This window comes from Chelonoidis abingdonii, chromosome 18 (assembly GCF_003597395.2).
Source record: "Chelonoidis abingdonii isolate Lonesome George chromosome 18, CheloAbing_2.0, whole genome shotgun sequence".
Taxonomy (NCBI): domain Eukaryota; kingdom Metazoa; phylum Chordata; order Testudines; family Testudinidae; genus Chelonoidis; species Chelonoidis abingdonii.
In genome coordinates, this window is record NC_133786.1 from 9,235,114 (window position 1) to 9,256,853 (window position 21,740).

Genomic DNA, 21,740 nt, shown 5'->3' on the forward strand with positions numbered 1-21,740 from the left:
CCATTGACTTCAGTGGGAAGTTTGCCTGAATGTAAAACCAGAGCGTCTGATTCTGGGTTAGGATGTGAGTAAGGATGGCACAGCCTGGCCTGCAGTGAGAACTTTGGGATTTTGCCCACAGTGTGTAAAACCCTGTAGCATCCGTCAGGAGCTATAGAAACATTAGACATTCCTCTCATTGCTACTTCTCGTGCTGCCTCCCCTAACATTAGAGATGGCACCTAGCTGCAAAGCGTGAATAAGAATTTCAAACACTCCACCGTGCATGAGTCCAGGGGGCTGGGTTCGGGCAGTACCCTAGCAGCTGCAGTTCTGTAATAGCACTTGTCTCAATGCAACAGGTTGGCACAGAGGGGAACTCTCCTTCACCCCCATGCCCTTTCTCCAACACCCAGACAATGGCTCTGATACTACAGTTAAATTAGTGGGCACTGTAATTATACCTATCAGGATCAGATAAGACAAGTTAAATACCAGCTACCTAGGGGGAAATTATTATGCCAACGAGGAGGATCCAAATGCCAGAATCCATGGCTGTAATTTCACTGCCTCGCCAATTACAGCTCCTACATGCAGGGAGCTCTACCTTGGAAATGGCAGGTATATATTTAGCTGCTTTGGGAAACTTTTGGGGGGAGTAAAGGGGGCAGTGACAGAGCAGGGCCTCATTAATCTGGCCTGCACTAATTCCCATGCACACTTTCTTTGCCTTTATAAATGGGCTATTATTTCTTAGCTACAGATTAACCTATAAAGCCTTAAAAATTCTGCTGTTGCTTTATGTCTTGATGTGATGAGACTTGACCCAGCTCAGTTAGATGAGACTTCTGAGGTAGCACCACGGCAGGACCTAAGTTTCTGTGTGGTCTAGGTGTGGTCAGAATGCATGACATTACGTCGGAGGGAACTTCTTTGTCACTAAGGGCTGCCAAAAGCAGAGCAGGGACGGAAAGGCCTGCTGAAGTCAATAAGCTAGATAAAATGTCATTATTGTGGTAAATGTTTAAGTAAAATAAGAATGGGAATCTACCGTAAACCACATTGCATTGCTTATCTTGCCAGCAAACCGGCCTTTTACAACAGACACCAGTACAGTTCAATCAGTATTTGGATGGGATAACTCCAGGGAGTACCTGGGTACTACAGGTAGAAATGTTGGTAAGTCAGTAGGTGGCACTCGCTCCAGCATGGGGTTGGGATACACTGTATGACTAGAAATGAGGTTTCAGATGAGATGTACAACTGCGGCCCTAAGCATATGGTTATTCAAGATTCCACGAGAGCTGCCCGGGGGGGAGCAAGTGGGGCAATTTGCCCCAGGCCCTGGGCCTCGAAGGGGCCCTCATGAGAATATAGTATTCTATAGTATTGCAACTTTTTTTTATGGAAGGGGCCCCCGAAATTGCTTTGTCCCAGGCCCCCTGAATCCTCTGGGTGCCCCTGGATTCCACAGCACTTCCCACAAGAACGAGAACATTAACCCTTGCATCCTGACCAAATTCCAGCTAGATAATGAAATTCTTACTTTTAGCTGCAAGCAGATTTGTGTGTTTTCCTTTCCTGTTCTAACTGCTATGTAGTGATCATTTCTGTGGGCTACTAAACATCTACTGTGCTTCACACCAGAAGTGGCTGCATTTCAGCAGTTGGTAACACGTTGGCTGTTCGTTTGATTTTATCCACAGTGTATAGACTGACTGCAAACCACTTGGAGTTTCTTTGAGATGCAAAGTGTGTAAATGCACTAAGGGAATTGTTTGTTCTTAAAACAAAATAGCAAGTTATCCATTAAAATATGAGAATGGTTTTAGGGCAGTGACCTAAAGTGACACTGGAAGCTGCCAGTTGGGGGAGCCATAGATTATGCTAGGGATCTCTAGGGAAAAAAAAGCAGAAAGTGATTCAGGAGTAGCTCAGACCCAGGAGAGCACTAAGCTATTGCTTGTCTGCATGGAATCTTCATTTACCGCCCCCCCCTCCGCCCGAAAAGCCAAAAGTCCTGCTCTCCATTGTAGATCTCATTTCTTCTATTAAGGTGGTCGCTTTTTCAGCACTGTGTGCATTTAAAGGACTGATCCAAAGTGGTGATGAGCTTCCATAAGTCCATTAAAGCCAGTAGGGAGTTGCAGGTGCTCTGCACCTCTCAGCATCAGGCCCTTCTACATTATCGTTTTAAAAGGGACCTTCTGGGTGAAAACTAAAAAGTGCGTTTTCAGGGCTTACAGAAATAAGGAGCTTGTATCTCTGGACCCTGGTTTGTGAAAGTGCTGGAAGGTCCTACAACTCCTCTTGTTACTGGAAAAAGAAACCTCTAACTTCTCTTTTAAAGCGTCAGTCTCCTAACCAGATAGCTGTCAATGCAACCTCCCTCCACAATCTGGGTGTGGACGCTGCATGTCATGCCACGATCAGATCAAAGACTGCATGCCGGAGGCCTAATGCAAGCTGTCATCAGTGCATAATCCAGTGAGTCTTGGAAGTCTGTTTTAAGGGTGTCACTGCTTTCCTATCGCATGGGGGAAGGACATTCTAAAATCTGTATTGCATGCATCCCACTGCACTATCTTCTGCGATACTGCAGCCTGTTGCACGGTGAAGCCACAAATCAATGTCAGATGCATCCCAAAGTACCCTCTCCCTGAAACTGCAAAGCACTATCACATGCATCCCCGCTACCCTGTCTCCTGCAAGATATTGCGGTCTGCTGTACAGGGCTGTTGCGAATCAGCACCAGCTGCATCTTTGATATATCGTCTCCCGCAGGATATTGCAGCCTGCTCAGCGCTGATGCAAATCATTTCCCACTACATCTCTGATACACCATATCCCTGCAAAATGCCGCAGCCCGCTGCCTGGCTGCCGGTATCACATCTCAGGTAAGGACAAACGCCATGCCACATTATCTGAGGGAAGCGGAAGGTTCACTTTAAAGATGAATTGCACATGTGTGTCTCAGACAGTCGGATTGAGCTGCAACAGCTGCTTTCAGCAACGAAGGCCCTGGCTGTCTAGGATTGTTCCTACGGTTAGTGGAGTTCTTCCGTGTGATGGCAATAACCCAGCTCCAGAGAGAGCTAAGGCTGTGCTTTTCAACACACGTACTGATCATTCTGCGCAGTGGAGCCCCTGGGAAGGGAAGTGGCATGATGGTGGAGCACAGCAGGAAGCTGGTGCCCTGGCTTTGATAGCCTCCCAGGGCCCCCGTTAGACAAACCATTCCCTGAGAGGTCCACTGGGCTAAGCTGATTAATGAAGAGGCTGTGGGCGCGATGGGCTAGCATAGATACTGCGGCGCTCCGTGTTAGGGGGTCCTGAATCTTCATTAGCTCACTGAGCAGCTAATTGTCTTCTAGGGACTGGCAGCCAGACAGCAGGGAAAAAATTCAAAAGGGAGCCTGGCAAGACCAGCTGGAAGTGGGGCTGGCAGGAGGTACCAGCAGACCCTGGCAAGCAGTTATCATGGAAAGGCACGAGGAGAGCTGCACACAATTCCTGTGGCTGAGCTCCCAGCGATGCCACCACCAAAGCAAGTGCACGGGGCTGACAGGGTAGTGGCTCACTGCAAGGAGAGTGGCTGGGGATGAAAGGATGGAAAGGGCAGAGTGTGGAAATGGGGAAAGTGGAGAAAGCGGAGAAGAGACATGCGGTGACGAAGAGATGAGATAAAGAGGGGGAGGTTGAAGAGATGGAGAGACAGAAGGCAAAAAAAAAAAAGATGAAAGGAGAGAGAGAGAGAAACTGATAAAGGCTGAAAAGCCCAATAGCTATGGGGCTGGATTCTTCCCAACCATTCCCGTTCCCAAGGCCAGCTGCAGCAAGCTCCAGCCTCACAGCAGGCAACCAGGCCAGAGCCTCAAAAAATAGATCAAAGTTGGCCCTCTGCTGGTGAAAATCAGAGAGTGCATCAGAGACAGCATCAGATCAAATGTATCCCTAAAATTTAAGCTATTAGACCAAGAGGCATGTTCCCAGTGGTTTAAAACTAAGAACCCTAAAAGAAAATGGCTTTATATTTTGAATATATGATCTTCTCTTCCTGTTAGATTTGCAGCCCTAACATCACAGCACTTTGCTAAGGCATGAGAACCTGAAAGTTTACTAACTAGTCTACTTCCATTTTCCAGGCTGGGAGGAATTCAGAAAACCACCAAGCAGCATCCAGGGTGAAAGAACAATGAGATTTTTAACCAGCTTAGGTTAATTATCTCAGAGGCTGTATTATTGGGAGCAAAACGGAAATTGTGCCTTTGGCTTTTTAACCTGCGTCCCTTTAATCACAAGTTGTAAACCACCCCGGCTTGGGCTGGGCAGACCTCAGGGAGAATCTGACCCTGAAGAGGACAGAGCACAGAGGGGAGCTGTGGTGGGAGGGGGGCCCTCTGCCTGGCCTGCAGAAAGTGTGTTTATTTCAGAGCCAGAGGGTTAAGCACTGGAGTCCTGAGTCCTAACCCCAAATCCCCTATGTATGACGCGGTGGGTGGCACTTTGCCTCTGGATTTCTGTTCTGTTTGCTCTTTCTTCTCAGAAGGGTATGTGTGGGCTCATTAGCTAATTTTGGGAATGAGCTTTGGAAAGGGGCAGCGGTGTGGTGGGTCCTGTTTTAACAAAGCCACTGTCTGAATGGCAGGGTGCGATTTGTCCATCTCCCTCCGGGAGCCCCTCTGCCCATGAAGCAGGGAAATGACAGACCAGGAAGCGGGTAGGTAAATGGGGCAAAGCCCCCATTAAAAGGGCAGGGCTTATCAGTCACTCTTCTCGGAAACTCAGCATCATTTTGATAGTGACCCCCTGACCATGGGCACCAGCAGGGATAGAACCCAGGCCCTTCAGCACCTCTGCTGCCATGCCAGCTGGTAAGCATAGTAGGCTCTTCTCCCCTATGTGGGTCAGCTGCCAAAGGAGGATATGATGACACACACGGCCTGCATGTTGCTCCCCCTTGTGTCAGTTTGGGAGGAAGAACTGCTTACTGCAGCCCTGCTGTTCTGGGCGTAAGGAAGGAAGCAGGCAGGCTAGTTTGGTGGAGCGGTATCACAGACTATTTGGCATTCAAGACAGGGCAGGAGAATGCAAAGTTCTCAGGACCTGTTTGTTTAAGATCCGTACGCAAAATCCACACCCCACCACAGACACTTCATGCCACATAGATGACTGGAAAAACACTGGACCTGTCTACCTGACCACAAGCAGCACAGTCAGCATCTACTGAACTGGCTGTCTCTGCTGTGCCAAAACCATGTGCCCACAGCACATTGGGCACACCTGTAACTCACCAAGGAAAGGGAAAGGAACTCTCTGCTGTACTGCCTCATGTAGAAGTGACCAATCTGCATATAAGTTGCCTGCATTTCTTTTGCAGCAAACAGTGTAAGGTAAAACATCCATCAGAATTCATAAGATGCACCCCCGGCGTAAAAGATTGATTTGATATTAACAGATGTGTGCAGAGAATATAAAGTGATTAAGGCAAAATACTGACATCTCCGGAGGCATCACAGCCCTGGAAACCGGTTAGAAATGCAAACTGACATAGATACACAGGCAATGCAGAATCCTGATACTCACCCCACCTCTCCTCCCACACACATACACACAACTTTAGGAAGAGAACTGGAGTGTCAGCCAGTGCAAGCTCACTGTCTGCCACCTAAACCCAATTGCCAGCTCACTGTCTGGCACCAGCGTTCTCCTGCCAGCTCCACCGTGACACCGCCAACATGCCACCCAGCACCCACGTTTCACTGCAACCCCCCCATCTGGCACTCACGCCCCAGTGCTGAAGAAACAACAGAATGTAACCTCTTCGTTCCTTTAGACACCCTGGCACTCTATGCAGAGACACCCCCATTACCGTGTCAGCAAACCCCCTGCCCCCGCCACTCCACTCCCAGCTCACTGGGCCCCAGCTCTGGAGCCCTGACTCAGCATTGCAGGTTCTTCCCTGACTCGGGGGTCTCACCCCACCCCATTCACGACAAACCCTCTCAACCTGTTTTTACAGGAGAAACAGTCAGAGCCAAGGCTAAACCTTGTAGCAATGTGGCATCGAAAGCCCCTGGCATGCACCTGGGGCCGGAGCACCCACAGAGCAACACCCCTGTAGATACCCAGAGGGAAAGCATCTGCTCCTACCTGAGGGTGGCGCTCTCCCCTTGTCTGACGGTCACGTTGTCCATAGCTTTGGGGAAGGTGGCATCTCCACTGCGCACGGGCACTCCTGCGGGCACAAGGAAGACCAGCCTGAGACAGAGGACGACGAGGCACCTCCAGGGCACGACTAAGCACCCGCCGACCCCCATCCTGGGCAGCGGGGACTTTCCAAAAGGCCCGAAACACACCCGACAAGGCAACCAGGAGAAACCAGGGGGAAAGAGGCAAACGGGGCGGGAGCTCCTCGGAGATTAGCAGCGCCCCTGGCAATCCAGCCTCAGAGAACCGAGCATCCGGAGGGAGTCCCCAGTATTCCCCGGGCGAGGGAGGAGGAAGGGGGCAGGGTGGGGGGCGGAGGAAGAGGAGGAGGGAAGGTGCCGAGCGAGAGATGAAGGTCACAGATCTCTCTCTGCTCCAGACGCTACTTTAAGATTCAGCTGGGCACGCGCTGCGGAGATCTGGCATCAAAAGTTTATAACCCAAGGAGGACGCGTGAGGCTCTCTGGCAAGAGAGGGGGGTGGCTGTCAAACCCGGGCTGGCCCCGGCCCGGGGCGGGGGGCGGAGAAAAGGGAGGAGAAGAAGGAAAAATAAAGAAAAGCCACAAAAATTTGCTTCTGTCGCAAGATCAAAACTTCCCTGCGGAGCAGCGGACTCCGCTGCCAGCGGCTCTCCCGCAGCGCAAGGCGAAGCCAGCCTGGCGCGCTCCAGCCGCCCGGGCTCGGCTCGGCTCGGCTCGGCTCTCCGGCGGGCGCAGGGCAGGAGCCCGGCTGGCCCCGGCTCGGCTGGGCTCTGCTCAGCGCGGGCAGGACGCGGCGGCCGGCGGGAGGCAAGAAGCGCGCAGCAGAGGCGCGCAGGAGCCAGCGGCTGCCCCCACTTTCAGCAGCCCAGCTGCGCGCTCCCTCCCGGCCAGGAGCATCGCCTCGGAGCTCGCCCGCCCGGGCGCTGCCTTCCCGGGGTTGTCATGGCAGCGACTCCATCACTGACCAGCGCCCGGGCTCCGGCCCCGCCGCACTGAGCAACGCGGAGCCGCTGCGGGGCTCTCCCACTTTAACCCTGCCAGCGCCGGGCTGCCCGGTGCGGTGCAAGCGCTGGGAGCTGGGCTTGCTCTGGGCTCCCGCAGAGGCGGTATCACCGAGCCGGGGGACCACCAGCCTCTTTCACCCCCGTTAACCATCGCAGCGCCAGGCATAGCAGCGGAGGGAGGGGGAGAGAGAGAGAGTGTGTGTGTGTGTAAGTAATTAAACCATTCCTGCAGCTGCAGCAGGGACCCCTCGGAGAAGCATAAATCTCCTACCCTGAGGGCATCAGCGCTGGGTTTACAGTAGGGCACCACACAACTATGAGACCCTCACTGTCCCAGCTCCTACATAAGTCACCCCGGCTTAGGCAGCTGGTGTGCTGGGACCACCGCCGGTCATATATTGTCTCCTGGTGTCCTTGTGCTCTTTCCAGATCCGTCTGTTGTCTCTAGCTTTACAGTTTGGTTGCACAGGGACCGGCTTTTCTTTCTGTTTGTACAGCACCTAACACCCTGGGGTCCTGGTCCATGTCTGAAGCTGCTAGGTGCAACCGCAAGACAAATACATAAATAGCCCACTACCAAGGACTTGCCCAGCTTCTCCCACACCCCCCGTTTCTCCTGCTTCCTCCCTTTCCATGCCCCCAGGTGGCCTCCAGCACCCCTCACACATACCCTGCCCATTCCCCAAACACCCCATTTCCTCTCTGCCCACCTCTGGGCATACAGCCCCCAGCCCTGGCCTCAACTACCCCACACATGGTGCACCTGAATGCACATCCGCCCTGGCCCCACCTGTCATCTAAGCACAGGGCTCCCCTAGCCATGCCTTCCCCATCCAAGCAAGTTCTTCCCTTTGTGTGCTGCCAGGCACTGACCCAAAGGCCATTGCACAAGGAGATGCTCAGGGCTTTTCATCCACCCCTTGTGGTTCAGTGCCCTCTGCCATTATCATCAACAGGCCCATGCCAAGGATCACCCAGCATGCACACGGGGCACAGAGGGCCCCTGCATGGCACCTGTTCCACAATGCCTGAGTCAGGCTGGGCATTTCCTGGCAACTCAGGAAGCAACTCAGATGCCCTGCCAAGAGGCTGCTGATCCGGTGATGTTTTAATTGCAAAATTAACCCCTGCCGCGCAGACTCGCCAGTGGCAAGCTCTCTGTTAACACCAGTTAGATTTCTCCCTCTGATGGAACCCACTGGGTCAGTGATCAGATGGAGCATCTGAGGATGTGTTACCTACCCCATGCGATGGGGTGTGTACTGTATGCGGGGTGATAAGGCCAGTGAAGGGAGTTCTAGCTGCTTTACTATGCCTTCATCTGCTTTCCATAGACTGGGGGTGTGACAGGTGAGTCAAGTTCTAAATGTGATGGTTACAATTTCCTGACTATGGCTAGAGACTTGGGAGCTTTTAGAGTCCCTTAAAGGTCCCCTCAAGTCTGAGGGGTGGGGAGGGGCAGGCACTAAGGTTTGAAGAGCTTTGAAATGGAAAGGATCCTAGCAGTGTGTGTACGTGTAAGAGGGGATCTCTGGCGTTGCTCAGGTCTTTTGGAATAATCAGGCCAGCCAGATCAATTCCATCTTGCATTGAAATGTCACTACCCTAAAGACACAGCACTAGCCAAGAGTCTAATGCTGCAGGGACTCACATTGGCTCAAGGCAAGAGGTATGGCTGAGAGATGCTGACTACGTCATACGGATAAGTAGGGCAGCCGGGCCTGATGAAACTGGGCAGAAGCTGGGTTTTCCATCCAAAGGTGGCATAGCTCTTTAAAAAAAAAGTTTACTTTACCCCAAATGTTCAAGTTGGCTGGTCCACTTAAGCAGGGTCAATGATGGCTCAAGGTAACTGAGAGACTGGCCTGCTGTCCCTGCCATATCACCCCAGGCATCGATACAGGGGAAATGCATATGGAGCTGCTGAGAGGAAGTAATAAACCACAAACAAGTCCATCAAGCACGTACCAGCGCAAGGACTGGGTTGACTGGAGTGATTGCTGCTGCAGGGGCTTTCCGGTCTGGTGGGTAAATTGGTATTTACCCCTTGAGATAGGAAGCTGTTGACACACAGTGCATGTTTCTGAAATAACGCTGAAATGGGTGTAATGCATACAAGGGGAAGACTGAACTGACATCTTGCCTCAGTGCATATCTACCTTCCAAAGGCTGAGCCAGCCTCCAGAGATAAGAATACGCATGACTGGATGGATAGCAACAGACAGGGGGGATGGATAGATAGACAGACAGATAACTCCCTGCTATCTATAGCTGGGCATATGTGTGAGAGACGGGGGAGCAGAAAGAGAGAGAATGTTATACATATTTATGTAACAAAAACCTGCCTAACTGGGTATTTAACCAATGGAGTGGAATGACTATGAAGGAGACTGTGCAGCTTATTCGACTAAGCCAGACTCCCTCCAGGGGCTGTTTTGGACACAGAAGAGCAGGAAGCACAAGCAGATTAAATGTGGAATGGTGGATCCATGTGATATTAGAGTTGGGGGTTGAGCCAAGTGATTGAAGGGAGATAAAAAGTTGTCCTAACCTCTATTCCTTTCCAAACATGCAGAGTTTAGACAAGATAACCTTTCCCCACTCTAGCAAATCAACTTTCAGTGCCTTTCTGCCCCACTAACCTCCACGCGCCTCCTACCATCCTTCACATTTCCAGCTGCCACATTATGCCCAGAGGTGGCTGCATTTTGGTGGTGGGTGACTCAGTCACTGTAATTTTTCTGGCATACTTTGAATCACACTTCTAATGCATTTGGGACCCACAATGTAATTAATAATGAGTGAACATGCTGGTCTCAATAGAAAGGAGTAAGAACAGGGAGGGAAGACAGAGAACTTTGCAAAAGAGTGGGTGGGTGGGGTTGTGCTAAGGGCACAAAATCTGGATCTGAATTTGATGGCTGGGGTTGACGGGAAGTGGAGCTTTGGGTCCACCATTATAAAAAGAAAATGAGAGGAAGGGGGGCTTGTTATCAAGACACTGGCTTGAGTCTCAGGAAAGTCAAATTCAATTCCCAGCTCTGTCACAGAGTTTGTGTGTGATCTTGGGCCAGATTTGGAAAGGTATTTAGGTGCCTAACTCCCACAGAAATGAATGGGGGAGTTAGGCTCCTAAATAACTTTTAAAATCTGGCCCTTAGTCTCTGTGTGCCTCAGTTCCCTGTCAGAAAATGGGAATAATACTGCTCTCTCTCCTGCCCTTTGTCTGCTAGTCTATTTAGGCTGCAAGTTCTTCTCTGCAGAGATTGCCTCTTATTATGTGTATGTACAGCACCCAGCACAATTGGGCCCTGAGCTTAGGTGGGCCCTCTACGAACAATAACAATTGTTATGAAGATGGGGCCATCTGCAAACTCCAGACCTGGATTTCAAACATCCCCAGCCCATGTGGGTGCCCAGCTCCATGGCTTTGCATCAGACCAATCTCTAATAAAATCAGAGAACCGAGAAGTACTTGGAGCTCAGTGTGATCTCCTGGGGGCACCCAGGGTTCAGCAGCGGCGGATTGTCACTTGTGAGGGTAACAAGCTCTGATCGGCTCTCAGTATACCACAGTCTCAGAAAGAAACTGAGCTTGTGAGGACGAGTCCCTTCTCCCCACCCCCCTCTTTCCTTCCTTCTGATTGTCAATCTCAGGTTTTATTAGTGGCGGAGGTTGGCCACAATCACCCTTGGAGATTTCTCCCTCCTTGCTCTAATCAGCAGCTTGCAAAGGTCAGGAGTATAGGCCTGTAAGTAATTAGTGAGGGATGGGAAGACTGGAGGCTGGGGAGTGAGTCAGGCAATGGGGCCAGAAGCTCACGGTGAGCAGCCAGCAAGACTCCTGGGAATGAAGGACTGAGGTGTTTGATCAGCTTGTTCTCCACCCTTGCTCCTCCTACTGGATTTTTGCTCCATCTCTCCAGAGCTATAGGAAGCTGCAGTCAGAGAGGCAGAGACAGCTAGCATCGCTTCCGGCTCCAAGCCAGAGACCCAGCCACGCTCTTCCTTCCTCCCCCCTCGGCTCGGGGAGAATTTAAGAAAACCCTGACAGAGTCTATTAGTATGGATCCCTACATTCCTGTTGAAAGGCACTCGCCAACTCGGCATTGTCTGTGTTACTCAGCATGCTAGCGCTCCAGATTCCAACAAGACCTGATTCTAAGGCCCTGCCTGCAGTTCACTTGAGACTCCGCTAACAAGCAAGATGTTTATCCACAGTGCTGGCTAACAGCTTTCCAGGACACTGCCTCTGATCAGCATGCATGGGGAAGGGTTTCTGGGCTGAGGAGCCATGTTTCAGTGCTAGCAAACCATGCAGCAGCGTAAGGTCCCATCTGAACCATTCATCCTACATGTTGCTCTTTGTGTTCCAGTAGTACAGAGAAGCTTTAAGCAAGACCAGAGCCATGTTGTAGGATTGTACTGAGCACAAACAAAGAGGTGGCTTCTACCCTGAAGAGGTTGCAATTTAAGAACACAGTAGAAAATATCATTCGCCCCTTTCACAGGTGGGGAACTCAGATGGAGAGCGATATTGGGCCAGATCCTCAGCTGGAATAAGGAAGAATTGTGCCACATCTAGCCAAGATTACGCAGGGAGTCCATGGTAAAGCCAGGTGTTGAACCCACTTCTTTGGTAGGATCACAGGACTATCCTTTCTCTCTGCAATACAGTTAACACACAGATTGGTCGTGCAGCAGAAGGGTGACCAAACAATGTTTTAAAACTGTTTCCTATCTATCCCTTAAGAAAATGATCAGTCAGTTTTTTGGACCATCTATAGAATTTAACAGAAAAATTATATCCCTGCCACAGAATTCTATAGACTGGTTAAAAACCGTTTTTTAAAGCTACAGAAAGCTTAGAATTCTCTATTACCTTCTTCAGTCTATAGTAATTCCTGTAGAACACAATTGGTTGAATCCCAATCAAATTCAACAGGACTCTTCCATAAGAGCTACAGTTTTGTTTTAGCTTAGCCAAACAGCTACCTGGTTGTTAATAATTCCCCTAACAGTTAGGATGTTCAGAGAAGAGGGGAAACACACAATGGATTTATTTTATTGCATGGTTTTGCTAGCCTGATTGATAAGGAAAAAAACACGTCCACATGGGTGAAGGGGAAACAGTATTAAAACATGGCTCTGGCATGGTCATTCACAGCTGTAGGATCTAGAAGCCCATAAAGCTGGGGAAAAGGAGATCACAAAACAGCATGGAGGAATAGAACACACCGGATTAGCTGGAAAAAAAACACGTGCAGCGCATCACAAGGTGGACCTTCAAGTCATGTCTGTCCTGGAGAAAGGGAGGGACTTTTGGTTTGTTGTTTGATTAAACAAGAACTCCATGTTCCTCAATGGAATTCAACCCAGGGGGCTAATGGGACCTGAATTTCCCCAGGACAAGTTGATTAGTGATTTCCAGGGTCTCAACTTTTGCATGCCCTGGTTGAGAGGCACCTGACTGGTGGAGGGCAGGTGCACAATGGTTTTTGGGCCCCCTCCTACTCCTCCTCTTTTATCAGTCCTAGCCATGTAACTATCAGAGACAACACAGTATTCATTACAACGGTCAGCTTTTTGTTTAGAGAAAAGTTACACAGCCACCTAATCATGGAGCGCTCTATTTAGCAGGGTGTTATCATTTGATGGAGTGAGCATCTTTACACTAGCCCTGATTTGTTGTTTTCAGTGAAAATTGAGGCCCTTTTAAGATATCTCATAATCACTAGTCCCCCTTTTGAAAACCTGGCCCACATGCATATAGTACGTACCTGGCACGTGTCTATACCTATGCTGTATTGGTAGATGCAGATGGCGTCTGTATCAGACCTTTAAACTAGTTTCTGCGCCATTCTCTCCTCTTCCCCCTCTTCTCTCCCTCCTCCTCTCCATCTGTCCCTAGCCCCTTTTTCTCTCCACCTTCTCGTCTCTCACACATTTTCAGCTGCTATTTTTTACCCAACACGTTTGTGAATTAATTCCAACCCTTTCCCTCCCTCATCCCGATTTGCCTAACTACTTCCTGTTGCTGTCAACTCTTTTTATTTAGTTCAGACACTGCAGTGCATCCGGCTCTTGACCTCTGCATTAGGACTACCAATAAGGTGTTCTGTTGTGGACATCTGAGGCTTGGGAACTGAAGAGACCACCAAATGTGTCCCCCCTCGGTCATCAGAGAGAGAATAAAAACTTTCAGTTGTCACCAGCATGGACTGGATTTGAACTGGTGGTCTAGAGGAGAAAGTCTGTCTTTCCTCTATCACGAAACCAACCAGTGCCACAGAGAACACTGCAGGATTGTTTGCCTTCCTCTTGCCTTCTTCCTATTAGGTGCTGGCCAGTGTCAGACACCAAAGTAATTGGACTGTGTTGCCACTGTTTCCAGCCATGACCTTGGGTAAGTCACTTAACCTCTCTGTGCTTCAATTTTCCCCACCTTCAAAATGGGGTTAATAACACTGTAATCAACTAGCTAGCATGTATGTGCATCTCTGCCTCTGCTGGAAAAAAACAGCTCATGTGAGAGGCTCTATACTATTGACAACTAATTGAGATGCATGTGTAGCCCCAGACCAAGAGATCGAGTCTTTACAAATGTGGGATGGGGGAGGGGTGTATCTAAGTTCTGGCTCTGCTGTTGCCATGGTGACCATTAAGTCCTAGATGTTGCAATAGTTGCCCATCTCTGAGTGCTTTGAGATCTGTGAATGAAAGGTGCAATGTAACTACAAAATATTACTATTGTGTTTCAAGTGTGGGCTTGGACGGTGACATCCCTGCAAGACAAATCAGAGACAGAAGCTGAGTGGGAGAAGGAAAAAGCATTGATTAAAACAAAAAAAAAGAGGCTTTAAGAACCACAAAGGGAACAGCAAAAAATACCAGCCAAGTACATTGCTCCCTGTGTAAAAGTTCTTTCCAGAGTGAAAGTCATGCTCAGCTCTCTAAAGCTGTTCACACTTCACAGGATTTACTGCTGCCTGGTATATTCCACATTAACAGCTCACCTCAGTAAAAAATGTTCCCCTCAGTTCTTTTCTTGGCCGGCCCTTCTGAAAATTAAGGCTGTCAGATTTGGCCTCTGGAAGATCTATTGGGCACAATTTACGTACTCTACCTAATTTCTTAGTTGTTTTATCTTTTTATATTTGCACTAAATCAGGATCTCTCTGCAACCTCAGCTTTTATTTTCTGTATGTCTGCATTTAATGTATTTTACTGTCCAAATTTTAGTCAAAACGACTGGGGTTATAGTCAGAAAATGTAATCTCCTCTTCAAATGGGTAACATTCCTTCAATTGGCCCTGCAGACACAGCTCTGGTGGAAGGAAAAGCGAGGAAGTATCTTGCACTGTTCTACAGCAGTCCCTACTGGCCAACATTAGCATTACATTAAAAGTTACATTTACACCAGGTGCCGAATTTAGTTATTTTTGAGATTGGGCTCCTGTGTGATGGGTGATGTACACAGTTTAGACTAGAAGGAACCACCAGATCGCCCTTTCTGATCTTCTTTACGTCACAGACCACCAACACCTGCACACCAAACCTGACAACCAAAATTTGACAACACTACAGCCCACAGGAGACTCGATTATTACGTGTCGTGGGGAGACAATAGGAGGAACCGATGTGCATCAAATCTGGAGGCCTCTGCAATGGTAGGGAACTGATTAAGTGACTTACATAGGCACTTTGCGTTATTTACAGACATATGCACATTTTGGAGGTCCCAGTACAACTTTCTCCCACTTCTCATCCATAGCCCATGCTGCAGAGGAAGGCCAAAACAAAAAACAGCTCCCAAGGTTACTTCCAGTCTAACCTCTGGAATACATACACCTAGTAAAACATAGTCCCTGCCCCAAAGATCTTATAATCTAGATAGACATGACACACAACAGGGTGGAGAAAGGAAATATTTTCTCCATTTTAGAGACAGACAGAGGCACAGACAGACCAAGTGATTTACCCCAAGGCAGGCAGGGAGCCTGTGACTGATTCAGGAACTAAATACAGATCTAAATACTAGTCTAGTGCCTTGACCCCAAGACCCCCCTTCTTTTCTTTCAAAGGGTCCGTAACAGGCATCAAAGCCCTACCTTTGATCACAATAGCCCTGTAGAACCTATAGCCACGATTCAACAAAGTACTTAAGCTTTATACCTAAGTCCTGACTCCCTGGGTTCTCTCCCCAGCTGCTATTCTTTATGCCGATTCTGTTCGGGTGACTTTTTTCTCATTACATTGATGCACACTGCTGCACAACCCCTTTCCAGTCAGGAGCAGAAGCAAATGTATCAAAACACCATCAGAGAAGCGGGTTATTTTTTAAAGCCCATCCACCTCTCCTGTGAAGTTCACAGCCCTGGGAGATTCAGAGACTTCAGAGAAGCAACCCTTGTTTGGAGTGATTATCCCCCAAACCTTTCGGGGGTCACCTACCGCTGCAAAGGTATGGAGGTGACATGAGGGGGAAGAGTCCATCTGGAAATCCTTGTATATTTTCTAGAACTAGTCAAGAATTATAGCAGTGAGCTAATTAAAAATAATAACGAAAGGGGAGGAAAAAAGAGCAGACTCTAGGGAGTGAGAATGGCACTTGCAGTTGTTCGTTTGGTCAGCTAATATTTACTGCAAAGTGGAATCCGGCACGCACAGGAGGGAGAGAAATAGTCTGGAGGAGGCGAGCATGCTCAATGGCAGAGGACGTGTAAATCTTATGGAGCCAGACAATGGGAGCTGAGAGAGGAGGCTGGGGAGAGGCCAGAGCCTATGGCGGGAAATGGAGAGAGGCAGAGTGACAAAGGAGAGGAGGGGGGTTGAGTGAGGGAGTAAAGAAAGAGAGTGCGGAGACAAGGAGGGGACATTTGGGGCACCATCCAGTGCAGTACAGGTGCTAAGGTAAAGGTGCTGGGTACCGGGACCCCCAAGCCTGTGCTGTAGAAATGTTGCACATCCTAGCAGGAGGAGAGAAGGCAGAGAACTGATGCCAGGATAAGTGCCCTTTTGGCATGATGAGGGATCATGGCTATGCCAGCGTCTTCTCTGACATGCCTATTCTCCTCCCGCACCCCAACCCTGTTACCCAGCATAGGCCCACAGGTGGCTTCTTATTGACGGTTGCTCAGCGCAGAGGGGGACCCCTGGCGATGAACCTGACTTGGGCACATACCAGCTCTTGCAGGCTCCGGCCCCACGCACAAACTGGAGTGTTCGTGTGCGCAAAGGGAAAGAAAGAGGCTCGGCTTTGCCCGGGTGCTATGCATTCAGGACACGCCAAAACACCCTTTGAAAGAGAACACAAATGGCCAATTAAAAACCTGTCTGATTCAATATCGCCCCAAAGAACGTTTCTTTCCATAAAGGAACTGCTCACTGGAAATATATCGTCCCTGAAATTTTCAACCAGATGCCATTGCTCTAGGGCTGCTGGCGACAGGGCTTTGGAGGGGGCCAGGACAGTGCTGTTTCTGCAGTGAGCTCAGCTTGTTGGTGTGAATCCCCTGTGGTAGAGTAGGTTGGAGAAGGTAGGCTCTGAGTTTGCATAAAGCCCCTCCTGCTTGCTCCATGCCTGCTCTGGACTCTGAGGCTGCATGGGGGATAGCCAGGCTGATCAATCCCTATATGGCTCAGTCTCCTGTTTAAAGGCAGCGTGTAGTGCAAATAGGTTACTGCACAGCCAGGCTGACAAGCTTTTGCATACGGTATATTAGCGTTCAGAATTCCCACGGGTTCCCATCTCCCCAGGGGAGTGGGACAAAACACTGTTATCTTGTGTTCCACTTTCCCACTGGAGAGGAAGAAGTGGCATGACAGGGTGTGACGTTATTGATATAAACTGGGACCATATAGAACATGGGTTGCAACCAAGGTTCTGTAGTGGCAACAAATTCTATGTAAAAGGGGTCATTATAAGGTGTCTATAGACCCAGGTTATGGTTACTGGTTATAATTTGCAGTTTGTATGTCTGTATCATTTTTCATAGTTAGTTATGAATATTGGCTATATGCTGTCTGTATTCAAATTGGTGCTGCAGTTCTGGAGACACCCCAGACAACTGGTGTCAGCTCAGCTTAGCCTGCTTGATGGCCCATATAGGACTATCACCTACACAATTAACCCATCTCGAGAGAAGGCAGATACGCCCTGTGACTCAGCGGAGTATGCAAAAACTGGCCATGTGAGCAAACTCCATTTTGCTGTAACTTTCCACAGTAGGAACAAAGGAGTGTTCTACACTGGAAAAGTCTATATAAGGCAGAGGCCTCATGCTTCATTTTGTCTTCAATCCTGCTTCTTACCTCTGGAGGACTTGCTACATATCTGAAGCTCTGCATCCCAGCGGGGGATGTTCTCCAGAGACTGGATTTTAACCTGCAGTTTACTTCATCACTGCTACAAGCCTGAAACCAAGAACTTGCCATTTATGTAAGTATTAATTCCATTTACCAATTCTAGCTCTCATCTTTATCTTTTTCCTTTTATGAATAAACCTTTAGATTTAGATTTTAAAGGATGGCAACAGCGTGATTTGGGGTAAAATCTGATGTGTATGTTACCTGGGTCGGGGCTTGGTCCTTTGGAATTGAGAGAACTTTTTCTTTACTGGGTGTTGGTTTAACCATTCATCCCCAGGACGCGTGGACTGGTGGGAACTGGAAGACTAAAGTGTCTAAGGAAATTGCTTGTGTGACTTGCGGTTAGCCAGAGGGTGACACTGAAGTTTTGTTGGCTAGTTGGTCTTGGCCTTAGAGGTGGAAAAACCCCAGCCTTGGGCTGTGACTGCCCTGTTTGAGCAATTGGTCCTGATTTGGCACTCTCAGTTGGGTCCCGCCAGAACCACATCGTCACAGTGGCGTAGTTGGCAGTTCTGGGAGCTCTAATACTAATATGTTCTGACAGCTTGTGGGACACTGGTTAGGTTTAAAATTGCAATGTGTATTCTTACTCAGATACTCTTACTAAAGTCACAAGGGACCATCATGATCATCTAGTCTGACCTCTTATTTCAGTTCCTTATGTTTTGTAGCAACTCGGTGCAGACTGTAGGCCACAGAACCTTACCCACTCACTCCTGTAACAGACCCCTAACCTCTGGCTGAGTTACTGAACTCCTAAAATCATGGTTTAAAGACTTCAAGTTACAGAGAATCCATAGAAGAAGGTGAACCCCCCCACCCATGGACTCTGCCAATCTGACCTGGGGGGAAATTCCTTCTTGATCCCAAATGTGATGATCAATTAGATTCTGAGCATGTGGCAAGACCCACCAGGCAGATATCTGGGAAATAATTATTGGTAGTAACTCAGAGCTCTCCCCATGTAGTGTCCCATCTCCAGCCATTGGGAGTTTTGCTACAGGCAGTCATCTATGGGCCATATGCCATCCATGGGCAGTCCCATCATGCCATGCCCTCCATACATTTATCAAGCTTGGTCTTGAAGCCAGTTAGGTTTTTCGCCCCCACTGCTCCCCTTGGGATACTGCTCCAGAACTTGACTCCTCTGATGGTAAGAAACCTTCATCTAATTTTAAGCTTGAACTCATTGATGGCCAGTTTATATGTATTTGTTCTGCGGTTCACACTGGTGCTTAACTTAAACAGGGCTGTCCTTAGGCATAGGCAGAATAGGCAGATGCATAGGGCCCCACTCTGCCCGGGGGCACCACTCTGCAGGCAGCCCAGACAGACGGGAAGCAGTGGAGCATGTAGGAGCAGGGCTGCTGGGTCCTAGAGAGAGCCAAATGCAGCACAGTCTGAGGAATGGGATTGGCTGCTGGGGTCTCTGGGAAGGGGCGGAGGTAAGGGTTGGGGAAGGAGCTCACCTGTGAGTGTGACTCTTTCCCCCCGGCTGAGGTGAAGTGAGGCAGGCTCTGTGGCTCTGGAACCAGTATCCTTTGTTGTCCCCCATAACATCCATTCTTCTCCCCCTCTCCCCACGGACAGCCACCCCACCTTTTCTCCCTCCTCCCCAGGAGCTATATGACATCTCTCTCTCTCCCCCTCCCCCTCCTGCAGGGCTGGTTGGGTGTGGGGGTATAGGTGGGGGGGAAGAGCTGGCTGGCTGCCTGCTGAGGAATGAAAGTGAAAGTAACTCACTTCCTCGGCAGCGAGCCAGGATTGGAATGTCACACAGGGCTGGGTTGGGATTAGCCAGATGTGTGAAAAAATCAGGATAGGGGATTAAAGGGGTAGGGTGATCAGATATCCCTATTTTATAGGGCCAGTCCCAATTTTGGGGTCTTTTTCTTATATAGGCTCCCTTTATCCCCCCCCATCCCTGTCCTGATTTTTCACACTTTCTGTCTGGTCACTCTAGGGGGTAATTGGTGCCTATATAAGACAAAGCCCCAAATATCGGGACTGGCCCTATAAAATCAGGACATCTGGATCTGGTCACCCTAGCTGGGGAGCGCCTCTCCCCGGGCTGGCAGCGTGCCAGCGATCCATCTCATCCGGGGGGAGCTGCACAGGGCAGGATGAGCTGCTGTGGCTCCATGGGTGCCCCGTCCCTGAGATCAGATGCTGTGCTAACTTCACCATGGTCCGTAAGGCTGGTGGTGGTGCCCATTGGCGTGTGATTGGACCTGAGGGTTTGCTGCTGCTGTTGCCACTCTGCACCCCAAGAGGTGGATTTTGGGGTCTTGCAGTTTTCCACCTATCTCCTCTCTACTGCAGCTGTTGGACCAGCAGGCTAGGGGGTGAGCCAAGCATGAAAGCAGTACTGTGTTGCCATTTAGATTGTCATTTAACAACTTTGTTTGCCAAAAATTCTTGCTAACAATCCTGAATTCCAATTTCAATATTTTTTTTTAAAAAATCAATATCTTAGCCAAAAACAGAAAATTAAGTTGTGACAATTATTAGTGACAGGTTGGTTTGAGGCAGGGAGTGGGCCAGTTTTCATCAGAGAAACAAAAAATGTTGACTGACTTTCCTATAGCCTGTTACTCCTGATAATCCAACAACTGTAAATATGCCTTCATCTCCTTACTACTGTATTAAAGCAGGGGTCAGCAACCTACAGCACACGTTGCCAAAAGGGTGGCAGGTTAAGCTGATTTTTGATGGTTATGCACCGGCAGCTGAGCGGCTCAGCCCATCACTGCTCGGGTCAGGTGCTGCCCTAGTTGCCAGCGGTGTACCGGCCGCCGGCTCCTACTCAGAACCTGCTTGCTGGCCTGGGACGCCCAATAGGAACGCCAGGCTGGCAGTGGGCTGAGCAGGCCGGCTGAAACCACTCAACCTTGCTGTCAGCTGGGTTTTCATTCACCAGCCGGCAAGGGTGCTGAATGGGCTGGTGGTGGGCTGAGCAGGGCCAGTGGGGTGAGTGGCTCAGTCTGCTCCAGTCTGGGTGTCAGGCAGCATTCAGCTACTGCTACTCCGGGTTCTGGCTTGCCAGGCCGTTGCCAGTCAGGAAGCCAGCGGCGCAGCCCCACTCTCCTTTGCCAAGCCTGGGTGAGCAGAATCCCAGAGCGTGTAGCGGGCTGAGGGGGTTGGCAGCCGGGATCCTGGCTAGCAGGAGTTTGGTGTTGCAGAACCCCAGACCAGCAGCGGGCTGACAGGGCCTGGGAATCCTTGTCTAGGTTCCAGCCACACAGCCCACTTAGCCCACTGCCGGTCTGGGTTTTCATGTTACTCAGCTACATTGTGGCTGAGTAGACGTGGCCAGGACTTTGCCACGTACGTTATCTAACTAGTGTACATTCTACTTCTTACTTCTACTTCTAATTTCTAATTTTCTACATTCTCTGAGTGTGGCATATGCCACTCGGTATTCTATGACAATTCCTGTAACAGTAGCATCAGAGGAACGGAGTTTCTCAAAACTAAAGGCTTCATTAAACTATCTCCGGCTCTACAATGGTCAGGAACACTTAACCGGTCTGCTATTCTTGGTCAATCGAACACCGACACGACTTTGTTTTTGTCATACGCATGATATTACATTTGATTTTGCAGCCAAAAAAGCCAGAACAAGATTGCTTTTAATATAAAAACAAATCTTTGTTTCATACTCTTCATATAAATTTCCAATAAATATGACCAAATTAAAAAATTATTTATAATTGCTCATTCTGTCAAATCAGAATTTTTCTATTAGTGCGAACTCTTCAGTGCTAGTGCTAGCGCATCAGCATTACAGTGTGCTTAATTAAGTTAAACTGGTTTTAATAACGTGAATGTGGCAAGTTTTCCAGTACTGTATGCTTATCTTTGTGTTGCTAAGAGCAGATCAGGCACAGGGGCACCAGTTTAATAATCTCGCCTAGGGCACCATAAATCCTAAGGACGGCCCTGAACTTAAATAACTTCTCTCCCTCACTGGTGTTTATCTCTCTGACGTATTTATAGAGAGCAATCATATTTCCCCTCAGCCTTCTATTGGTTAGGCTAAACAAGCCAAGCTCTTTGTGTCTCTTCTCATAAGGTAGGTTTCCATTCCTCAGATCATCCCTGTAACCTTTCTCCGTACCTGTTCCAGTTTGATTTTTCCTTTCTTCAACATGGGAGACCAGAATTGCACACAGTATCCCTGATGCGATCTCAC

General features: G+C 49.1%; 1 protein-coding gene across 3 annotated transcripts in view; it reads right to left on the reverse strand.

Moving 5' to 3' along the window:
* LOC116837739 (opioid-binding protein/cell adhesion molecule homolog) overlaps window positions 1-21,740 on the reverse strand; it is a 703,728-nt gene that overhangs the window by 336,709 nt on the left and 345,279 nt on the right. The window contains exons 1-2 of one of the 3 annotated variants that reach the window (XM_075073596.1): window positions 6,339-6,419; window positions 6,133-6,217 (exon numbers count right to left, since the gene is read on the reverse strand). In XM_075073596.1, coding sequence (XP_074929697.1) covers window positions 6,133-6,176 — 44 coding nt within the window. In that variant the 5' untranslated portion in view covers window positions 6,177-6,217; window positions 6,339-6,419. Of the gene's footprint in view, window positions 1-6,132; window positions 6,429-21,740 lie in introns of those variants that run through there. The other 2 variants (XM_032802392.2, XM_032802391.2) reach the window with 2 other exon arrangements.